Raw genomic sequence first — 23,728 nt, 5'->3', positions numbered from 1 at the left:
TGCCTCCTCCATTATATATTTATCTATATGTGTGTGTACAGGTGCAGTATAGTGCCTCCTCCATTATATATATATATGTGTGTACAGGTGCAGTATAGTGCCTCCTCCATTATATATATATATATATATATATATATGTGTGTACAGGTGCAGTATAGTGCCTCCTCCATTATATATATATATATATATATATATATATATATATATATATATATATGTATATGTGTGTACAGGTGCAGTATAGTGCCTCCTCCATTATATATATATATGTATATGTGTGTACAGGTGCAGTATAGTGCCTCCTCCATTATATATTTATCTATATGTGTGTGTACAGGTGTGATATCGTGCCTCCTCCATTAACCTCTTGTCTCCTTCTCTCCCATCCTCCTCCTCTTTCTCAGGTGTTTGACAGCTCTGGCTCCTTTCTCTCCTACATTAACACTATGGGGGACCCCCTGTACGGCCCGCAGGGGCTGGCACTCACCTCTGAGGGTCACGTGGTGGTCGCTGACTCTGGGAACCATTGCTTCAAGGTGTACAGGTACCTGCAGTGATAGGGGGAGGCCGCTGCCCACCTACATGATGCTGTCCGCTCCTTCATCCTCCTCCATTCTACGCCTTGTCCTTGTGCCGGACGCGGTGCCCCTGCCACTTTTCTGCCGCCCTCGCTTTCTTCCCCGTGCTCTCCGGAGAACTCTGTGCTATGGACGCTGCTATATGTTTACGTGGATAGGAAGGTGGATGGATGGCGGCTCTCTGATAATTGCACTGATCACCTGCTACCATGGAATGGACGTGATGAACGTTTCCCGGACACCGCGGGTCACATGACGGATGGTGCCCAGGTGTGTGGGGGGTGACGCTGAATGTAACCTCTCCAAGTATACAGGGTCTCAGCTGGCTACAGGGTTTCCCAGCATGCCGTTTTCCTCAGCTCTGCCCACCTGGTGTAGCTCTGCCTTCTCATTCACCCCAGATGGTGTAGTGATGATGTGAGCTCCACCCACCTGGTGTAGCCCCGCCTCCTCATTTACCCTAGATGGTGGTGTGATGTGTGCTCTACCCACATGGTGTAGCTCCGTCTCCTCATTCACCCCCCCTCCCCCGGCCGGTGAGGGCTGAGTCCTTTTATCATTTCAGCACGGTGGGACGTGGTGTAGACCCCATCGCTTACCTGGTGCCAAACCCTGCAGATCTGGGTGGTGGTCCGCGTCCCCCGTCTGCCTCCATGTTGGGTTTTTATTCTTATTTTTATTACGTTCTTTTAAATGTATTTGTGTTTTTTTACGTTTCTTTTGTACGCACTGTGGTGAATGTAACTTCCTGCTTCTCGCCATGTCCCATGCACAAACAACTGGAGAGGAAACGGTGTGGGGCCCGGGCGGCAGATGTAGCAGAGCCGAAGAGGTCCTGGCGATCCAGGTTACAGCCTCGGCTCTGCCGCTCCTGTACGACGGGAATCCGGGCGACAGCCTTGGCTCTGCCGCTCCTGTACGACGGGGATGCGGGTGACAACCTTGGCTCTGCCGCTCCTGTACGACGGGGATCCGGGTGACAACCTTGGCTCTGCCGCTCCTGTACGACGGGGATCCGGGCGACAGCCTCGGCTCTGCCGCTCCTGTACGACGGGAAGCCGGGCTATAGCCTCGGCTCTGCCGCTTCTGTACGTCGGGGATCCGGGCGACAGCCTTGGCTCTGCCGCTCCTGTACGATGGTGCGCATACAGCCACATTGCCATGAGGACGGTCTTCCTGCTGGATCTATGAGACGATGTCTGATTGTACGGTTACCTAGGGAGCTGTCACTTGTATGTATTGTGGCTGTTGTGGGCATATGAGGCATGACTGCTTGGTTGTTGTAGATACAGCTTAATGTGGGGGAGGGGCGGTGACAGCACCAGGTCCGGGTCCCAGCACCGCACCCTCGCTTCTCCCAGGTTTCTGTGCTGCCTCACATTAAAGGGAAAGTGACCACAAACCATCCGCTGTGTCCTCCTGGTGTCTGATGTGCATCGTGTAGTTTTCTCTCTGACCTTCCTCTCCTCAGCAGTCGTCTCTTCCTTGTCACAGAATCCACCATTCTGCTGGTATTGAAGCATGCTCACTACATGTTCTCATAGAAGTCTCCACAGACCTTCACAATACTCGAGGTACAGATCACAGCTGCTCCCCATGTACATACACAGCACTCTTGTATAGAGGTGCCTAATGGTGCGTTTACACAAAATGATAATTGGCCTGAACGACGATTTGATGACATGTTGAAAGATCAAAACTAACAGTTTTTCGTTCGTCGTTTGATCGTTCGCTGCGTTTACACCTACGATTAGCGTGCGAATTTGAACGATAATCGTACGTGTAAACGCAGCAAACGATCAATCGTTACGTGTAAATGCAGCGTAAGTAATGGTCATAGCTTAGCTCCTCCCACATTAGAGAGCATGCCCACAATGCCGTATGGAGATCAGTAAGTGACACTTTCCCCTCCTTGCGCACACACACTGTAGAGCATTCCCACTACACTCTCCTACGGGATTAAGGCCGGTTTCTCTTGCTGCTGTGAAGCGTTGATGGATTTCTTCTCCTGCACCTGTCAGCAGAGCATTGTGCACCTGTCAGGGCAGCCATAGTAGCTACTCCATACCACTTAAACAGATGCTGCAGAGGTCTCGCCGTAGAGTGTAAGCTCGGGGGTGGGGCAGGGGTCTCGCCGTAGAGTGTAAGCTCGGGGGTGGGGCAGGGGTCTCGCCGTAGAGTGTAAGCGTGGGGGTGGGGGTGGGGCAGGGGTCTCGCCGTAGAGTGTAAGCTCGGGGGTGGGGCAGGAGTCTCGCCGTAGAGTGTAAGCTCGGGGGTGGGGGTGGGGGTGGGGCAGGGGTCTCGCCGTAGAGTGTAAGCTCGGGGGTGGGGCAGGGGTCTCGCCGTAGAGTGTAAGCTCGGGGGTGGGGCAGGGGTCTCGCCGTAGAGTGTAAACTCGGGGGTGGGGCAGGGGTCTCGCCGTAGAGTGTAAGCTCGGGGGTGAGGCAGGGGTCTCGCGGTAGAGTGTAAGCTCGGGGGTGGGGCAGGGGTCTCGCGGTAGAGTGTAAGCTCGGGGGTGGGGCAGGGGTCTCGCGGTAGAGTGTAAGCTCGGGGGTGAGGCAGGGGTCTCGCGGTAGAGTGTAAGCTCGGGGGTGGGGCAGGGGTCTCGCGGTAGAGTGTAAGCTCGGGGGTGGGGCAGGGGTCTCGCGGTAGAGTGTAAGCTCGGGGGTGGGGCAGGGGTCTCGCGGTAGAGTGTAAGCTCGGGGGTGGGGCAGATGTCTCGCGGTAGAGTGTAAGCTCGGGGGTGGGGCAGGGGTCTCGCGGTAGAGTGTAAGCTCGGGGGTGGGGCAGGGGTCTCGCGGTAGAGTGTAAGCTCGGGGGTGGGGCAGGGGTCTCGCGGTAGAGTGTAAGCTCGGGGGTGGGGCAGGGGTCTCGCGGTAGAGTGTAAGCTCGGGGGTGGGGCAGGGGTCTCGCGGTAGAGTGTAAGCTCGGGGGTGGGGCAGGGGTCTCGCGGTAGAGTGTAAGCTCGGGGGTGGGGCAGATGTCTCGCGGTAGAGTGTAAGCTCGGGGGTGGGGCAGGGGTCTCGCGGTAGAGTGTAAGCTCGGGGGTGGGGCAGGGGTCTCGCGGTAGAGTGTAAGCTCGGGGGTGGGGCAGGGGTCTTTCAGAAGTCCAGCTGTGGCATCAGCCTGACACTGAGGCGACTGTTGGCGATCACACCAGCTGCTCTTTGGTGTCTAAAGAATTCTGGGTAATAAATATAAGGAAACCAATAATATCCACTCAAAGTTCCCCAACATAATTGTTACTTTTTTATATCTGAATATATAGGAGCAGGAGTCCCTGAGAGTGATGGGAGCCCCCCACCCTGTGCACAGAGAGGATATGCCTGATCAGAAAGCAAACACCCAAGACGCCCCAGTCCCGACCAACTCTTCCCCCACCCCCCTACGTTCTCTAGCAACAACCCCACAGCCCGGCACCCACACACACCCCCCGCCCCCCCCCCCCCCCCCCCCCCCCCCCACACCCCCCCCCCCCCCCCCCCACCCCCACCCCCCCCACACCCCCCCCCCCCCCCCCCACCCCCACCCCCCCCACACCCCCCCCCCCCCCCACCCCCCCCCCCCCCACACCCCCCCCCCCCCCCCCACCCCCCCCCCCCCCCCCCCACCCCCACCCCCCCCACACCCCCCCCCCCCCCCCCCCACCCCCCCCCCCCCCCACCCCCCCCGCCCCCACACCCCCCCCCCCCCCCCACACCCCCCCCCCCCCCCACACACACACCCCCCGCCCCCCACACCCCCCCCCCACACACACACCCCCCCCCCCCCACCCCCCCCCCCCCCCCACACACACACCCCCCGCCCCCCCCCCCCCCCCCCCACACACACACCCCCCGCCCCCCCCCCCCCCCCCCACACACACACCCCCCCGCCCCACCCTCTACAATACAGCCCCCCACCCTCTACAATACAGCCCCCCACCCTCTACAATACAGCCCCCCACCCTCTACAATACAGCCCCCCACCCTCTACAATACAGTCTCCCACAGCCCCCCACCCTCTACAATACAGTCCCCCACCCTCTACAATACAGCCCCCCACCCTCTACAATACAGTCTCCCACAGCCCCCCACCCTCTACAATACAGTCTCCCACAGCCCCCCACCCTCTACAATACAGCCCCCCACCCTCTACAATACAGCCCCCCACCCTCTACAATACAGCCCCCCACCCTCTACAATACAGCCCCCCACCCTCTACAATACAGCCCCCCACCCTCTACAATACAGTCTCCCACAGCCCCCCACCCTCTACAATACAGTCTCCCACAGCCCCCCACCCTCTACAATACAGTCTCCCACAGCCCCCCACCCTCTACAATACAGCCTCCCACCCTCTACAATACAGCCCCCCACCCTCTACAATACAGCCCCCCACCCTCTACAATACAGCCCCCCACCCTCTACAATACAGCCCCCCACCCTCTACAATACAGCCCCCCACCCTCTACAATACAGCCCCCCACCCTCTACAATACAGCCCCCCACCCTCTACAATACAGCCCCCCACCCTCTACAATACAGCCCCCCACCCTCTACAATACAGTCTCCCACAGCCCCCCACCCTCTACAATACAGTGGCACACAGAGCTCAGTGGCTCCAGAATAAATCCCCTTTATTATATCCATATACAAACCATTCTGTTTACAGTTAAAAAGAGAAAAAAAAAAACACATGTAGCGCTCGCACCCGGCCAGGGGCATGATGGGAGCTCCGGTAGAACAGTCTGACTTCAAAATTTAAGAACTGTAAAATGCTGGCACTGTATTTTCTTATAATGTCCCACAGCAAAGTGCAATAATCCCACAGAGTCCCTCATCCTCCCGGACCCTCACAAGATGAGGGGGGTAGAGTGTCTGCCCGGACCCACACAGTGCTCTCCCCCTTCAGCTGGCAACACTGTGGATAAGGCTTCAATAAGTAGCAGAGAGTCTCCTGAAGAGTCACATCCTCCGCTCTCTATTTAGGCGAGCGAAGTGCATTGTCAAAACGTCTCAGAAAGGTTGTAAGAGCAGAAGCCTCGCTGCCTCCCCGGGGGGAACTGTCTGATACCTGGATAGGTGGAGGTTCAGGGCTTTTTAAACTTCCTCTCCTGTGAAAGAGCCCCCCCAGACGGAAGGGGCTTGGGGTGCCTGAGATAGGAGAGGGGGGGTCCCTTGGAGAACCATCTGCAGTCCAGGACTTTAGACCTTGGCTGAGGGAATTAGCAGTGGGAGTGCATGGAGTAGAGACCAGCTCACAAGTGAATCCCAATGAATCCTTAGAAGATCCAATGGGGGAGGAAACAACAATGGACTGCGCTGCCTCCCCAGATTGGTAAGAAGGGAGGCATCCAAGTGTATGTCTCCTGTTCATCTTACCAGGAGTCTCTTGCTGACCCTCACTTTCTGTGCTGTCCTCTCGTGGTCTTCTCAATCCATGACTCAGCTTGCTCTCGGCCAAGTGGTCATCCTCCTCTCTGATGGGCTCCACATTCACTTTATTTGAGGTCCCCACAGGGAATCTGGGCAGGGCACTACTCGGTGGTGAAGTATTAAGGACCTCTGTTGAGTGGCTACGAGGGAGCGCCCGTGGACCTCTACTTGAGCGAACTCTGCGAGGAAGACGAAGCATCAAGAACTCCAGTTCCACGTCTTGAAGGTCTTTGTCTTGTGAGGAACAACTTGCTATTGAACGCCGTTTCTCCAGTCGTTCCTTCCGGTGTTCGGCCTTCTCACGTTCTCTGTTCTCCTGCAGAGCCGAAAATTACAGTTATGTGAAACGGAATCTGCTCTTGTGTACAAACAGGGCAAGATATGGTCATGGGTTAATGTAGGACACAAGGTGCTGAATATAGGCTGAAGAGACTGACCAATGAGTGGTGACTCGTTCTGGACCTCACAGTCCACCCTCTGCCTCTTCATATCACCAGGGGATCTATAGGGATAAATGCTGCTGTTTCTGCAATACTTACTGCTGGTTTTGGTAAAAATTTAGAATAAACTGAAGCCCAATACACCGTGCCTCCAATCTTTCACATGCCCTCCATTTTGTCTGGATCAGCCAACAAACAAGCCAAGAGGGCAATGTCAGTCTGCTCTGCCAATAATCAATAAAAGAGCCACGGGGGAAGTCTAAGCCCACAGCATGTTTGTCCTGTGTGACAGGGCTTTAAGAGGTCTCCATCTATGATAATGAGAATACTGGGCTGACTGGCCAGAGGGTCTAAGTACTACAGGAGTAATGGGTTACAGCACTTTGAGGTCAGGTGGGCACACACCTCCATCCCTAAAGCAAAGTCTCTAAACCAACTCTATCCACACGCCCCGCTGCTGACGAAACCAGTCATCAGCCAAGAGACTATGGACGCTTTAAGACTATGGCCCCTAATGGCACAAGTGACATCTGACGCTGCAATGGTCGCACACATGGCCTGAACCCATGTCTGCCGCTCACCCGAATAGCAGCCATGAACTTGGCACAGAAGGTGGTGAAGACAAGGCACATTTCCTCCAGCCGGAACGTGGACTCATCCTCACAGAAATAGTCCATCAAGGCCCGGCGGGCGTCCCGCATGCTCTGCAGAGAGCACAACACCTCACACAGCTCCACCTCTGCCACCTGCAAGAGAAGGGAAGAGGTTATTATACTGCCCGCAGAAGGGAAGGGACCATTATACGGCCCAGCAGAAGGGAAGGGACCATTATACGGCCACGCAGAAGGGAGGAGGACATTATACCTCTCCGCAAAAGAGGACATTACACAACCCCGCAGAAGGGAGGAGGACATTATACGGCTCCATAGAAGGGAGGAGGACATTATACGGCCCAGCAGAAGGGAGGGGGACATTATACGGCTCCATAGAAGGGAGGAGGACATTATACGGCCCAGCAGAAGGGAGGAGGACATTATACGGCCCAGCAGAAGGGAGGAGGACATTATACTGCCCCGCAGAAGGGAGGAGGACATTATACAGCCCCGCAGAAGGGAGGAGGACATTATACAGCCCCGCAGAAGGGAGGAGGACATTATACAGCCCCGCAGAAGGGAGGAGGACATTATACGGCCCAGCAGAAGGGAGGAGGACATTATACAGCCCTGCAGAAGGGAGGGGGACATTATACAGCCCTGCAGAAGGGAGGGGGACATTATACAGCCCTGCAGAAGGGAGGGGGACATTATACAGCCCCGCAGAAGGGAGGAGGACATTATACAGCCCCGCAGAAGGGAGGAGGACATTATACAGCCCCGCAGAAGGGAGGAGGACATTATACAGCCCCGCAGAAGGGAGGGGGACATTATACAGCCCTGCAGAAGGGAGGAGGACATTATACAGCCCCGCAGAAGGGAAGAGGACATTATACAGCCCCGCAGAAGGGAGGAGGACATTATACGGCTCCACAGAAGGGAGGAGGACATTATACGGCTCCACAGAAGGGAGGGGGACATTATACGGCCCAGCAGAAGGGAGGGGGACATTATACGGCCCAGCAGAAGGGAGGAGGACATTATACGGCCCAGCAGAAGCGAAGGGACCATTATACGGCCACGCAGAAGGGAAGAGGACATTACACAACCCCGCAAAAGGGAGGAGGACATTATACAGCCCAGCAGAAGGGAGGGGGACATTATACAGCCCCGCAGAAGAGGACATTATACAGCCCCGCAGAAGGGAGAAGGACATTATACGGCCCAGCAGAAGGGAGGACGACATTATACAGCCCCGCAGAAAAGGACATTATACAGCCCGCAGAAGGGAGGAGGACATTATTACCTCTCCGCAGAAGGGAGGAGGACATTATACAGCCCCGCAGAAGGGAGGAGGACATTATACGGCCCAGCAGAAGGGAGGGGGACATTTTACAGCCCCGAAGAAGGGAAGAGGACATTATACAGCCCCGCAGAAGGGAGGAGGACATTATACAGCCCCGCAAAAGGGAGGAGGACATTATACGGCTCAGCAGAAGGGAGAAGGACATTATACGGCTCCACAGAAGGGAAGGGGACATTATACGGCCCACAGAATTGTTGCTTGGTGTATTAGCATTGTACATTAGGATACTGATCAGTGACTTTTCTCACCCTCTCAGAGCTGGGACCTTCCTCCCTCTCCGCAGGGGGGGGGACTCTAGCTAGTGATCTGCTCCTGCCCTGCTGACTGACACCACAGGCAATGGGGGCAGGGGAGAATAGAGTGTGTGGGGGTCTGTGTCTCTGGTGGGGCAGATGTAGCTTTGGCTGGACAGGAGTAGAGTGAACTGCGGAGCTCTTCTCACCATGTCGCTGTGTATCTGATATGTGAAGCCTCCGTTACATTGGAATAAAGGAGGAACTGCTCAGTGCCCGTCTGTAGTGGTCACAAGTCGCTTCTGTGATAGATATAACGCAGCTCCGGTAATACTATAGGCAGAGCTCTGCGAGGTGTTACCTGCAGAAATGGCGCCATTTCATGCCTGAGGTCGGGCTGATCTCTGAGCGCCTCCCTGGTTCCCCGAAGTCTCTGAGATAAGGTCTCCAAGTCGCTTTCCACTTCCTGAGACGTGATCCTAAAAAAAGAGGCTCACTTACTGAATGGTGGACAACCAAAGAACGTCTGGAGCGGCCTGGAGGAGAATAGATGTCACCTCTGTATCTGACTACCACCCCCCCCCCCCTCACCGAGACGCCTGGCTGATGTGCGGCAGCTTCTCCGGGAAGGACAGAAGGGAGCGATTGTTTCTCTCTGCTTCCTGTGTATTAAGAGGAAAAAGTAAGACAAAGTCAAAGCCACCCCCCTTCAGATACTGGTTCAAACCCCCTCCACTAAAATAGAGACAGGCACACCCCCAACAACCTCCCTATAGATACTGGTACATCCCACCCACCTTCAAAAGAGACAGGTACACCCCCAACAACCCCCCCCCCCCCATAGATACCGATACCGGTACATCCAGCCACCACCACTCCCCCATAGAGACAGGTATGTCCCAGAAATCACATCCCCCTTCCCCCCAGTAGAGAGACACAACCCAGCCACCTCGCCATTGATACCGGTACATTCCGACCCCCCCACCCCCCCCCCCTTTTTTTTTTTTTTTTTTTTTTTTAACATTTCTTACCTGTGCCACAAAGTGCATGAGGTTCATTCCTGGTTTATTTGCTTTAGTGTCGGCCAGTCTCAGGAGGGATCCCATACGAAATCCCACCGCGCTCCCAGCGTATCCACCCTTCAACATGAGGAAAAGACAGAGTTAGAGGAGGGCAGGTCTTCAGGAATGGTTGTAGATGAGAACAAGACCTCCATGTGTCCAGCTATTATACCGTGTCAGAAACGTTCCTACTACTGTGCAAGAACTTGTCACTTCCCGAGAGGGACCATGTAGACTGTTGGTCATTGGGTGGTTGAGGTTTCCCTCCTCTACTGCAGCTCTCATAGTCTGGACAGATTAGAAGAGCCCCCTCTACCCTGAAGGAGATATGTAACCATCCTGGGGATTGTCTTCTTGGACTAAGGGAAGTTTGTTCCCTCCCTAGGAGCTTGTTCCCACAGATTTTAGGCTCATGGCGTAAATCTTCACCACGAATACCCCGATATTTTTATCAGCCTGGTCCCTTGTAGCTCCCCCCCCCTTGCCCTGGCATCTGTGCTGGACCAGGACACGTGTACTGGATACCCGGCTGTACATATGTGTGTACCTTCAAGGCAGGAAGGTGGAGGAACAAACAGTTTATGGGGGCCTCATGCATATTGGAGAAGATGAAGATGTCAGAGGAGAGAAGGGTCACTCATGATGGATTTCATGCACAATTCTTATGTTATTTGACAGCAGCTCAGAGAGGCCATTAGGCAAACTACCCAGATGGCCTCATACATGGGCACCATCAATGAGAAGCATTAACCTTCATCCCCAGGAATGCACGGAATGAGCGCAGCTGACCACTTAAACAATAACATAAGCAGAAGTCCAGCTCTTTGGTAACCTCAAATGCGGCCATTTTCATTAATGTTTCTGTATTAAGGTTTTTATGAAGATCTCCCATGTCTTCTTCTATGATGCCATCTGGGCCATGGCTGCCATGTCTTCTCTGATACAACCCGGGGCCATCCTCACCACCAGACACATGACTGCCATGTATTCTTCTAAGATACAACCCAGGGTACCCTCAGCACTATGAACAAGGCTACCATGTCTTCTTCTATAGCACCACCTGGGCCATCCTCACTACTAGACACAGGACAGCAATGTCTTCTCTGATACAAGCTTGGCCATCCTCACCACCAAACTTATGGCTGCCATGTCTTCTATGATACCACCTAGGTCATCCTCACCATTAGACACAGGGCTGCAATGTCTTCTGATACCACCTAGGCCATCCTCACCACCAGACACAGGGCTGCCATGTCTTCTATGATACTACCTGGGCCATCTTCACCACCAGACACAGGGCTGCCATGTCGTCTATGATACTACCTGGGCCATCTTCATCACCAGACACATGGCTTCCATGTCTTTGTCTTCTATGATACCACCTAGGCCATCCTCATCACCAGAAAAATGGCTGCCATGTCTTCTATGATACCACCTGGGCCATCCTCATCACCAGACAAATGGCTGCCATGTCTTCTATGATACCACCTAGGCCATCCTCACCACCAGACACAGGGCTGCCATGTCTTCTATGATACTACCTGGGCCATCCTCACCACCAGACACAGGGCTGCCATGTCTTCTATGATACTACCTGGGCCATCTTCATCACCAGACACATGGCTGCCATGTCTTCTATGATACTACCTGGGCCATCTTCACCACCAGACACATGGCTGCCATGTCTTCTTCTAAGATACAACCCAAGACACTTTCACTACTAAGAGCAAGGCCGCCATGTCTTCTATGATACTACCTGGGCCATCTTCATCACCAGACACATGGCTGCCATGTCTTCTATGATACTACCTGGGCCATCTTCACCACCAGACGCAGGGCTGCCATGTCTTCTATGATACCACCTGGGCCATCTTCATCACCAGACACATGGCTGCCATGTCTTCTTCTAAGATACAACCCAAGACACTTTCACTACTAAGAGCAAGGCCGCCATGTCTTCTTCTATGATACAACCCAGGGCACCCTTACCACCATGAACAAGGCTGCCATGTCTTCTCTGAGTCATCCTCATCACCAGACACAGGGCTGCCATGTGTTATAATGTTGTTATAGGTGTGCAGCAAGGTGTTCAGGGTAGAGTTACCGCTAGCCAGAGGCGGACCTATCACTTGTGCAGCCTGTTCAGCTGCACAGGGGCCCAGGCCAATAGAGGGGCCCGCCAGGCTCAGACTCTAAAGTGTCAGCTCAGCATGGCACATGTCTGTAGTGGGCGCCCCAGGCAGTATCAGCACCTGGAAAGTGCGGGCCCCCTGCTCCTGTGGGGCCCCTTTAGTGACTGGATGCTGTGCCTGGTCGGGGCTGGTTCCCCTCTCCTCCTGCACACTGCTGCTGACACCCCCTCCTGTACTCCACTGTCCGGCATACCTTGTGTGAGGAGGAGAGGAGAGAGAGCGTGTGATGACAGACCCCCCCCCTCCTGTACTCCACTGTCCGGCATACCTTGTGTGAGGAGGAGAGGAGAGAGAGCGTGTGATGACAGACCCCCCCCCCCCCCCCTCCTGTACTCCACTGTCCGGTATACCTTGTGTGAGGAGGAGAGGAGAGAGAGAGTGTGATGACAGACCCCCCCCCCCCCTCCTGTACTCCACTGTCCGGCATACCTTGTATGAGGAGATGAGGAGGAGAGGAGAGAGAGAGAGCGTGTGATGACAACCGCCCCCCCCCCCCCGTACACCACTGTCCGGCATACCTTGTGTGAGGAGGAGAGGAGAGAGAGCGTGTGATGACAGACCCCCCCCCCCCCCTGTACTCCACTGTCCGGCATACCTTGTTGTATGAGGAGGAGAGGAGAGAGAGCGTGTGATGAAAGACCCCCCCCCCTCCTGTACTCCACTGTCCGGCATACCTTGTGTGAGGAGGAGAGGAGAGAGAGAGCGTGTGATGACAGACCCCCCCCCCCCCTGTACTCCACTGTCCGGCATACCTTGTGTGAGGAGGAGAGGAGAGAGAGCGTGTGATGACAGACCCCCCCCCCCCCTGTACTCCACTGTCCGGCATACCTTGTTTGTGGAGGAGTGGAGAGAGAGCGTGTGATGACAGACCCCCCCCCCCCCTGTACTCCACTGTCCGGCATACCTTGTGTGAGGAGGAGAGGAGAGGAGAGAGAGCGTGTGATGACAGACCCCCCCCCCCCCCCCCCTGTACTCCACTGTCCGGCATACCTTGTGTGAGGAGGAGAGGAGAGATAGCATGTGGTGACAGACCCCCCCCCCCCTCCTGTACTCCACTATCCGGCATACCTTGTATGAGGAGGAGAGGAGAGATAGCATGTGATGACAGCCCCCCCCCCCCCCCCCCCTGTACTCCACTGTCCGGCATACCTTGTGTGAGGAGGAGAGGAGAGATAGCATGTGGTGACAGACCCCCCCCCCCCCCCCTCCTGTACTCCACTGTCCGGCATACCTTGTATGAGGAGGAGAGGAGAGATAGCATGTGGTGACAGGGGCTGGAGGGATCCTGCAGGGTTATGGCTGCCCGGGACAAGGCTGTGAGAGGAGCAGCAGCAGACAGTGAGTGATTATCGTCAGTGTGTCTGTCAGGCTGCTGGAAGTTGTAAGATAGAGGGTGGACTGTGTAAGAGAAAGCACAGAGCCCCCCACACACACACACACACACACACCCTATCTGGTGCTGTAAGTTTTATTGTAAGTTTATGCCTTTTAGCCAATATCTGTGCCCCCCTCCCCCCTGCAGCATGGTTGTTTTTATCTTTCATCCCCCCTAAGCAGCCACATACAGTACATGTCTCCCACCTGTGCAGCCACATACAGTACATGTCTCCCACCTGTGCAGCCACATACACAGTACATGTCTCCCACCTGTGCCCCCACATACAGTACGTCTCCCACCTGTGCAGCCACATACAGCACATGTCTCCCACCTGTGCAGCCACATACAGTACATGTCTCCCGCCTGTGCAGCCACATACAGTACATGTCTCCCGCCTGTGCAGCCACATACAGTACATGTCTCCCACCTGTGCAGCCACATACAGTACATCCCCCACCTCAAAAACTACAACTCCCAGCATTCTCTGAGAGCTTCATAAGTGTAAGGCATTCTGAGAGTTGTAGTTCTTGTTACTCAGGCAGTTGTGGTCACAGATACATCAGTGCAGGATGGGACCAGGTCAGCATGTCGCATCTGACAGGTTCTTTATTTGGGGGCCCCCTATGATCAGTTCTATTGGTGGCCACAGGGACCCCAGTACCACACTGGGGCCGGCACAGACTGCAGTACAGTCCTCTAGTGGGCCCTGGCATCTGTGCTGTAACAGGACACGTGTACTGGATACCCGGCTGTACATATGTGTGCACCTTCAAGGCAGAAAGATGGAGGAACAAATGTGTTTAGACCTCCATAACCTATTTTTTGTACAGGGGGCCCTTTGCAGTCTGTGTCCGCCCCTGCCGCTGGCATTGCCTACTGTATAGTGTGGGGGCCTTTTGTGACCGCTGATCAGCCCTCTAGTTACTAAATACGAGGGGGGGCAGGAGAACTCACGGCATTCATGTAGTTTCCGGCCTTCAGCACCAGGTGGATGATGACGTGTAAATCCTCGCACTGCAGTAACTCTGTAATGATAAAAGTTTCAACGAGGTGAGGTCAGGGTCTCCCAGAGAGGGCGGGGTAGGGGGGCAGGGGCTGGGTCTCCCAGAGAGGGCGGGGTAGGGGGGCAGGGGCTGGGTCTCCCAGAGAGGGCGGGGTAGGGGGGCAGGGGCTGGGTCTCCCAGAGAGGGCGGGGTAGGGGGGCAGGGGCTGGGTCTCCCAGAGAGGGCGGGGTAGGGGGGCAGGGGCTGGGTCTCCCAGAGAGGGCGGGGTAGGGGGGCAGGGGCTGGGTCTCCCAGAGAGGGCGGGGTAGGGGGGCCGGGGCTGGGTCTCCCAGAGAGGGCGGGGTAGGGGGGCCGGGGCTGGGTCTCCCAGAGAGGGCGGGGTAGGGGGGCCGGGGCTGGGTCTCCCAGAGAGGGCGGGGTAGGGGGGCCGGGGCTGGGTCTCCCAGAGAGGGCGGGGTAGGGGGGCCGGGGCTGGGTCTCCCAGAGAGGGCGGGGTAGGGGGGCCGGGGCTGGGTCTCCCAGAGAGGGCGGGGTAGGGGGGCCGACCTGTGGCAGCCGCCATCTGCACCTCCACTGCCTGCTTCAGGGAGTTCAGCTGGGGGAAGAATTCTTCCTTCAGGATCAGCACTTGAAGTCGTTGCTGGAAACTGCAAGAAAAATGAGGAAATGGTAACTGGATTGGGGGGGGGGGGGGCGACGGCGAGAGAGAGGGGGAGAGAGCGACGGCGAGAGAGAGGGGGAGAGAGCGACGGCGAGAGAGAGGGGGAGAGAGCGACGGCGAGAGAGAGGGGGAGAGAGCGACGGCGAGAGAGAGGGGGAGAGAGCGACGGCGAGAGAGAGGGGGAGAGAGCGACGGCGAGAGAGAGGGGGAGAGAGCGACGGCGAGAGAGAGGGGGAGAGAGCGACGGCGAGAGAGAGGGGGAGAGAGCGACGGCGAGAGAGAGGGGGCGAGAGAGGGGGCGAGAGAGGCGGGCGACAGGGGGGCGAGAGAGAGAAAGAGAGAGGGATGTGGACACAGAGAGGGATGTGGACAGAGAGAGAGAGGGATGTGGACAGAGAGAGAGAGGGATGTGGACAGAGAGAGAGAGGGATGTGGACAGAGAGAGAGAGGGATGTGGACAGAGAGACAGGGGGAAAGAGACAGGGAAAGAGAGGGAGGGAGAGAGAGAGAGAGAGAGAGAGGGGGACAGGGAGAGAGGGGAAGAAGAGAGCGGTAGGAAGAGAGGGAGGGGAGAGGGGAGAGAGAGGGAGGGAGGGGGGAGGGGAGAGAGGGACAGAGTTTAGATGGATTTGGGGGGGGGGTACTTGGATATAGGGTGTTGCTGTATACAGCTTCAGTTTTCTCATTCAACAATGAGGTGGTCATAGGTCACAGGTCATACGTCCAGCTGTACCGATACCGTGCTCTGTCCCCACACTGCGCCCTGTACCGCCCCCACACCGCGCCCTGTGCCGACAAATTCTTCAGGTGGCCTCACCTTGGAATTTCCACCATCATCACCATAAACAGTTCGGGATCGGACAGTCGGCTCCGGTCTCCTTTAAATGCTCGGAGTCTCTTTACCTGGAAAAATAAGGAAAATCTGTCTAAGCATGTAAACTATCACAGCAACCGGGGGGCAGCGAAGGCCCCAATTCTGTACTATACTTTTTAATATTTTTATTAATGATCTTGTTGAGGGGCTACAGAGTAGAATCTCCATTTTTGCAGATGATACTAAACTGGGTAAAGTAATCAGTACAGAGGAGGATAATATCATATTACAGAGGGATTTGGAGAAGCTGGAGGCTTGGGCAGTGAAATGGCAAATGAAGTTTAATGTGGATAAATGTAAGGTACAGTTATGTGCTAAATAATAAAACACTGGGTAAAACTACTTCCGAAAAGGACCTTGGGGGTATTGGTGGACAGTAACCTCATCTATAGTGATCAGTGCCAGGCAGCAGCTGCCAAGGCTAATAAAATAATGGGATGCATCAAAAGAGGTATAGATGCTAAAGATGAGAACATAGTTTTGCCTCTTTATAAATCACTGGTCAGACCACACATGGTATATACAGTATACAGCATCGGTATATAAGAAGGACACAGCTGAACTGGAGCGGGTGCAGGTCATTAGGGGAATAGGGGGGGTTACAGGACCAGGACAGGTTATCAAGCTTGGGGTTATTTACACTAGAAAAAAGACTGGCGGACTGAAGGCCATCAACCAAAGTTACAGATGACCGGTTCCTAAGGGGTGCAAAGGAGAGCCGTGGAGCCTCATTGAAGAGTCTCAAAACCCAGGACCAGCCAGATATCCCTCCGGGAAGGACCCAGTGGCTCCTGTAAGGAAACCACCGAAACCACCATATTAAGTGGCCCTATAAGTCAGTGTAATGACAAGAGAATAACCAAGGCTAGGTATCCATCCACAGACAGCCGCCCCGGGGTACCCGTCCACAGACAGCCGCCCCTGGGTGTTGCAGCTCATCAGTGGGGAGCAGTCTAGGTGTTGTCTCTGGCTGGTCTCCCTGAGGTCAGCGATCTGTTTCCCGTCCGGTCCCCGAGGTCAGCGATCTGTTTCCCGTCCGGTCCCCGAGGTCAGCGATCTGTTTCCCGTCCGGTCCCCGAGGTCAGCGATCTGTTTCCCGTCCGGTCCCCGAGGTCAGCGATCTGTTTCCCGTCCGGTCCCCGAGGTCAGCGATCTGTTTCCCGTCCGGTCCCCGAGGTCAGCGATCTGTTTCCCGTCCGGTCCCCGAGGTCAGCGATCTGTTTCCCGTCCGGTCCCCGAGGTCAGCGATCTGTTTCCCGTCCGGTCCCCGAGGTCAGCGATCTGTTTCCCGTCCGGTCCCCGAGGTCAGCGATCTGTTTCCCGTCCGGTCCCCGAGGTCAGCGATCTGTTTCCCGTCCGGTCCCCGAGGTCAGCGATCTGTTTCCCGTCCGGTCCCCGAGGTCAGCGATCTGTTTCCCGTCCGGTCCCCGAGGTCAGCGATCTGTTTCCCGTCCGGTCCCCGAGGTCAGCGATCTGTTTCCCGTCCGGTCCCCGAGGTCAGCGATCTGTTTCCCGTCCGGTCCCCGAGGTCAGCGATCTGTTTCCCGTCCGGTCCCCGAGGTCAGCGATCTGTTTCCCGTCCGGTCCCCGAGGTCAGCGATCTGTTTCCCGTCCGGTCCCCGAGGTCAGCGATCTGTTTTCCGTCCGGTCCCCGAGGTCAGCGATCTGTTTTCCGTCCGGTCCCCGAGGTCAGCGATCTGTTTTCCGTCCGGTCCCCGAGGTCAGTGATCTGTTTCTGTTCGGTCCCCGAGGTCAGTGATCTCTTTCCCGTTTACTCCCTGAGGTTAGTGATCTTTTTCCCATCCGATTCCCAAGGTCTCGGCCTGTGAGGCTACATGGACCCGCCTGCCTCCACTTACCTCATCTTTTTCTGGCAATAGTCGCAGCAGCTCAGCCAGCTTCTCTGCACCAAAGTTGGAGCCCACTCCCTGGCGTATGTCGGCGATCATCACCTGCACAGGTCTGAGGAGACATCAGAGGATGAAGGATGAGGGGGGGGGGGGGTCAGGCTGCTACGCTGGTCACTATATGAGGTGCTAAAGAGGTCACTGCAGCCAATGCAGTCCCGCATAACTGCAATCAGAGGAGGACAGGAAGACGGCTGATCCTCAGCTGATCCAGACTTTACATAAGGCTGGTAAATATATCACATGCCTCCCAGACGTCCCTCTTTTGGAGGGACAGTCCCTATCTTTGACCCAGGTCCCTCTGTCCCTCTTTCTGACCCGGGAACTAGATCTGCATTAATAATCTCTCTCTGTTGCTGTAGGAAGTGGCTGGTTTCTTCCTGTATAATAGGCCCAGAGCTGCAGGTTATTCCGCCATGTGCTCTGCGCTGGATCCTAAACATTGTATATCCAGATGCATCAAGAAACCTTATGGCCTCTTTAAGGGCAGCTTCACACGTAGTGGATCCCGCTGCCAGTATGTAATGCCGACTCCCTTAAAGAAGTCTATCAAAAAAATTTATTACAGTAAATGCACATAAAGTTACTATATCATCAAGGATTCCCTTCCTGGGTAAGGTGGACATGCCCCTTCCTGGGTAAGGTGGACATGCCCCTTCCTGGGTAAGGTGGAGATGTCCCTTCCTGGGTAAGGTGGAGATGTCCCTTCCTGGGTAAGGTGGAGATGTCCCTTCCTGGGTAAGGTGGAGATGTCCCTTCCTGGGTAAGGTGGAGATGTCCCTTCCTGGGTAAGGTGGAGATGTCCCTTCCTGGGTAAGGTGGAGATGTCCCTTCCTGGGTAAGGTGGAGATGTCCCTTCCTGGGTAAGGTGGAGATGTCCCTTCCTGGGTAAGGTGGAGATGTCCCTTCCTGGGTAAGGTGGAGATGTCCCTTCCTGGGTAAGGTGGAGATGTCCCTTCCTGGGTAAGGTGGAGATGTCACAGCCGGCAAGTCACTGTGTTAAAGGACTCCTAAACACGGCATAGCCGGCCTTACCTTTTAAACTGCTTCAGGAAGATGCCAAGGTTCATACTCTTCTTGGAATCCAACAGAGACATCTGCGGGAGAAGACAACAAGATGTGCCACGGGACCTTAGACATTAGAGAGGCCACCAAATCTCTCAGGAGGGGTGGAGAAGGTGACAGGGGCAGCTTCCAGAGCCAAATGCCACTAAGGCCTCTTTCTCCACTGTATCCAACAGATTCAAACTAGAGATGAACCAACTTCACCACGTTCAGGGTCAATCCAGCCCAAGCATGCAGCATTTGACTCCTGGTTTTCCAGGACTTCCTAGAGTTGCATCAGACTTCTTCTGTTACTGGGAGTAAAATAATCAAGCAACTCAAGCATGCTTAAGGTTCTCTCGTCTCGACTCACTACTCTACAGAGCCAAGTCACCACAACCAGTGCCGGTCATCCCCATCCTACTCTACATAACCCACCAACCTACATAGGCAAGTCAACACAACCAGTGCCGGTCATCCCTATCCTACTCTACATAACCCACCAACCTACATCGCCAAGTCACCAAACCAGTGCCGGTCATCCCCATTCTACTCTATATAATCCACCACCCTACTCTACAGAGCCAAGTTACCACAAACAGTGTCGGTCATCCCCATCCTACTCTACATAATCCACCATCCCAGTCTACAGAGCCAAGTCACCACATCCAGTACCGGTCATCCCAATTCTACTCTACATAACCAAGTCACCACAACCAGTGCCGGTGATCTCCATCCTACTCTACATAACCCACCAACCTACATAGCCAAGACACCAAACCAGTGCCAGTCATCCCCATTCTACTCTATATAACCCACCACCCTACTTTACAGAGCCATCCCTCTCTACATAACTCACTCTACAGAGCCAAGTCACCACAACCAGTATCGGTCATCCCAATCCTACTCTACAAAACCAAGTCATCACAAGCAGTGCCGGTCATCTCATCCCCATCCTACTCTACAGAGCCAAGTCACCACAACCAGTATCGGTCATCCCAATCCTACTCTACATAACCAAGTCACCACAACCAGTGCAGTCATTCCCATCCTACTCTACAGAGCCAAGTCACCACAACCAGTGCCGGTCATCCTCATCCTAGACTATATAACCCCCCACCCTACTCTACAGAGCCAAGTCACCATAACCAGTGCCTGTCATCCCCATCCTACTCCACAATACATAGCCAAGTCACCACAACCAGTGCAGTCATCCCCATCACTGGCGGAACTACCGCCATAGCGGCTGCTACGGGGCCCCACAGTATCAGGGGGCCCGTGACGCGGGTCACGTGCTCCTCCTGACCCGGCGACTCCGGACCCGGGGAGAGGGGGACATCTATAAGGAAGGGGGGGGGGAGAGGAGGGCATCTATAAGGAAGGGGGGATAGGAGGGCATCTATAAGGAAGGGGGGAGAGGGGGACATCTATAAGGAAGGGGGGAGAGGGGGACATCTATAAGGGAGGGAGAAGAGTGCCATCTATAAGGAAGGGAGGGAGAGGGGGACCATCTATAAGGAAGGGGGGGATAGGAGGGCATCTATAAGGTAGGGGTGGAGAGGAGGGCATCTATAAGGAAGGGGGGAGAGGAGGGCATCTATAAGGAAGGGGGGAGAGGAGGGCATCTATAAGGAAGGGGGGAGAGTGCCATCTATAAGGAAGGGGGGGATAGGAGGGCATCTATAAGGAAGGGGGGAGAGGGGGACATCTATAAGGGAGGGAGAGGGGGACCATCTATAAGGAAGGGGGGGAGAGGGGGGCATCTATAAGGAAGGGGGGGATAGGAGGGCATCTATAAGGAAGGGGGGAGAGGGGGACATCTATAAGGAAGGGGGGAGAGGGGGGCATCTATAAGGAAGGGGGGGATAGGAGGGCATCTATAAGGGAGGGGGGGAGAGGGGGACATCTATAAGGAAGGGGGGAGAGGGGGACATCTATAAGGAAGGGGGGAGAGGGGGACATCTATAAGGAAGGGGGGAGAGGGGGACATCTATAAGGGAGGGGGGGAGAGGAGGACATCTATAAGGGAGGGGGGGAGAGGAGGACATCTATAAGGAAGGGGGGGGAGAGGGGGACATCTATAAGGAAGGGGGGAGAGGGGGACCATCTATAAGGAAGGGGGGAGAGGGGGACATCTATAAGGGAGGGGGGAGAGGGGGACATCTATAAGGAAGGGGGGGGGGAGAGGGGAACCATCTATAAGGGAGGGAGAAGGGAGCATCTATAAGGGAGGGGGGAGAGGAGGGCATCTATAAGGAAGGGGGGAGAGAGGGCCATCTATAAGGAAGGGGGGAGAGAGGGCATCTATAAGGGAGGGAGAAGGGGGCATCTATAAGGAAGGGGGGAGAGGGGGACATCTATAAGGAAGGGGGGAGAGAGGGCATCTATAAGGGAGGGAGAAGGGGGCATCTATAAGGAAGGGGGGAGAGGGGGACATCTATAAGGAAGGGGGGAGAGAGGGCCATCTATAAGGAAGGGGGGGAGAGGGGGACATCTATAAGGGAGGGAGAAAGGGGCATCTATAAGGAAGGGGGGAGAGGGGGACATCTATAAGGAAGGGGGGAGAGGGGGACATCTATAAGGAAGGGGGGAGAGGGGGACATCTATAAGGAAGGGGGGAGAGGGGGACATCTATAAGGGAGGGGGGGAGAGGGGGACATCTATAAGGAAGGGGGGGGAGAGGGGGACATCTATAAGGAAGGGGGGGAGAGAGGGGGGCATCTATAAGGAAGGGGGGGAGAGGGGGACATCTATAAGGGAGGGAGAAGGGGGCATCTATAAGGAAGGGGGGAGAGGGGGACATCTATAAGGGAGGGGGTAGAGGGGGACATCTATAAGGAAGGGGGGGAGAGGAGGGCATCTATAAGGGAGGGAGAAGGGGGCATCTATAAGGAAGGGGGGAGAGGAGGGCATCTATAAGGAAGGGGGGAGAGGGGGACATCTATAAGGAAGGGGGGAGAGGGGGACATCTATAAGGAAGGGAGGGAGAAGGGAGCATCTATAAGGGAGGGGGGAGAGGGGAACCATCTATAAGGGAGGGAGAAGGGAGCATCTATAAGGAAGGGGGGAGAGAGGGCCATCTATAAGGAAGGGGGGAGAGAGGGCCATCTATAAGGAAGGGGGGAGAGAGGGCCATCTATAAGGAAGGGGGGAGAGGGGGACATCTATAAGGAAGGGGGGAGAGGGGGACATCTATAAGGAAGGGGGGAGAGGGGGACCATCTATAAGGAAGGGGGGGAGAGGGCCATCTATAAGGAAGGGGGGGAGAGGGGGACCATCTATAAGGAAGGGGGGGGAGAGGAGGGCATCTATAAGGAAGGGGGGGGAGAGGAGGGCATCTATAAGGGAGGGAGAAGGGGGCCATCTATAAGGAAGGGGGGGGAGAGGGGGACATCTATAAGGGGGGGCAACATAGGGGGAGAGGGGGCCATCTATAAGGGGACAACATAGGGGAGAGGAGCACAACATAGGGGAGAGGGATATTATAAAGGGACAACATTGGGGGAGAGGGGGCCATCTATAAGAGGAAAACATAGGAGGGGCCATCTATAGGGGGGGGCAACATAGGGGACCATCTATTAGGGGACAACATGGGGGGCATCTATAAGGGGGACAGCATGGGGGGCTTCTATAAGGGGGGCAACATAAGGGGGCTATTTATAAGGAGGGGCGACAGAGAGGAGGGCCATATAATAAAATGGGATCACATAGAGTCAGCCTTCCCACTAAATGAGGGTGTAAAGGGGCCAATGCAGATCTGCAGTATAGAGAGATGAGGATGGGGCCAGTGTGAGGAGACTAATATGTCTGTCTGGCAGATTCTGTGGATTTGTGGCTCGGAGAAGGAGATGGAGAAGAAAATGAAAAGGTAAGAACTCCGATCAGAGAAGACGTCCCCCTGTAAGTCACCTGATATAACTGCACTGTAATTTATATGGTGTACAGAACCTGTGTAGAGCTGAGTGTGTTGATGGCGTAGTGTTTGATCGAGAGGGGGTGGGGCGGGGGGGGGGTGGCCCCAATCAAAAGTTTGCTATGGGGCCCAGCCATTTCTAGTTACGCCCCTGATCCCCATCCTACTCTACATAGCGAAGTCATCGCAACCAGTGGCGGTCATCCCCATCCCTCTCTACATAACCCACCACCCTACTCTACAGAGCCAAGTCACCACAACCAGTGCCAGTCATCCTCATCCTACTCTACATAGCCAAGTCACCCCTATCCTACTCTATGTGGTGGTAATATTTGGTTAGAGTACGGCGGCATCAGTTATGTGGTGGTAATATTTGGTTAGAGTATGTCGGTATCAGTCAGTTATTTAGTCATATTATGTTGGAGACCGCAGTTTAGATGAGAACATGGTGACAGTGTATATGGTCACAAAAAAGCCTCCTCCTACCTCCTTTACGTCGGGCTCTGTTACACCTTGATACGATCGGGCTTTGAAGCTCCTTGTTCCTCTCGATTTACGTGGTTCTTCTCTCTGTCCAAAAAGTTCCTCCATGTGAACAACATCTATTTGTAGACTGGCCCCCTGAGGGCCACAAGTCCAGAGGTTCCGCCCCCCTAGCACGCGGTCAGCAGGTAGGGCGTCCCAGTTGAAGTTGCGTAATTTAGGTCTCCGCTGTTCTAGTCGCGGCGGTGGGGCAGTGGGAAGGCATATTCCATAAGATGGCGGAGGTGGGGGCGGGGGCATGGTTGCTTTTCCTGGTGGAGGTGGTGGTGAAGGTAAAGAAAGCTCTGCTGAGACAGAAGCTTTAGGCTTTAGAGGGATGCCACCTGCTGGTAGGGGTGGGGGGCAAGGGGGTAAAGGAGGGGAAGGCGAGTTCCTGTTAGTAACCATGGAAACATCAAGTGTGTCATCCATCTGTGGCACAGAAGATGATGAGCTAGGTCGCCTAATGTGCATGAAGTCGTGGGTAACTCAGGGCATGTTCATGGTAAAGGTGCCAGCCTACAAGGAAAAACAAAATGGCGTCA

General features: G+C 55.1%; 2 protein-coding genes across 2 annotated transcripts in view; one reads left to right on the top strand and one right to left on the bottom strand.

The window, feature by feature from the left end:
• Positions 1 to 1,983, top strand: part of TRIM3 (tripartite motif containing 3) — a 102,440-nt gene extending 100,457 nt beyond the window's left edge. The window contains exon 13 of the mRNA XM_069969296.1: positions 405 to 1,983. Coding sequence (XP_069825397.1) covers positions 405 to 557 — 153 coding nt within the window. The 3' untranslated portion in view covers positions 558 to 1,983. The remainder of the gene's footprint in view (positions 1 to 404) is intronic.
• A 3,196-nt stretch (positions 1,984 to 5,179) lies between these two features.
• Positions 5,180 to 23,728, bottom strand: part of LOC138793344 (FH2 domain-containing protein 1-like) — a 64,550-nt gene continuing 46,001 nt past the window's right edge. Inside the window, exons 2-12 of the mRNA XM_069971874.1 lie at positions 23,148 to 23,702; positions 18,740 to 18,801; positions 17,657 to 17,759; positions 15,741 to 15,826; positions 14,809 to 14,909; positions 14,213 to 14,283; positions 9,659 to 9,766; positions 9,219 to 9,289; positions 8,989 to 9,106; positions 7,017 to 7,181; positions 5,180 to 6,311 (exon numbers count right to left, since the gene is read on the bottom strand). Coding sequence (XP_069827975.1) covers positions 5,541 to 6,311; positions 7,017 to 7,181; positions 8,989 to 9,106; positions 9,219 to 9,289; positions 9,659 to 9,766; positions 14,213 to 14,283; positions 14,809 to 14,909; positions 15,741 to 15,826; positions 17,657 to 17,759; positions 18,740 to 18,801; positions 23,148 to 23,657 — 2,166 coding nt within the window. The 5' untranslated portion in view covers positions 23,658 to 23,702 and the 3' untranslated portion in view covers positions 5,180 to 5,540. The remainder of the gene's footprint in view (positions 6,312 to 7,016; positions 7,182 to 8,988; positions 9,107 to 9,218; positions 9,290 to 9,658; positions 9,767 to 14,212; positions 14,284 to 14,808; positions 14,910 to 15,740; positions 15,827 to 17,656; positions 17,760 to 18,739; positions 18,802 to 23,147; positions 23,703 to 23,728) is intronic.

Source organism: Dendropsophus ebraccatus, chromosome 5 (assembly GCF_027789765.1).
Source record: "Dendropsophus ebraccatus isolate aDenEbr1 chromosome 5, aDenEbr1.pat, whole genome shotgun sequence".
In the NCBI taxonomy this organism is placed as follows: Eukaryota; Metazoa; Chordata; class Amphibia; order Anura; family Hylidae; genus Dendropsophus; species Dendropsophus ebraccatus.
Note: the sequence above shows the minus strand (reverse complement) of the source record. Positions and strands in the feature narration are given on the sequence as shown.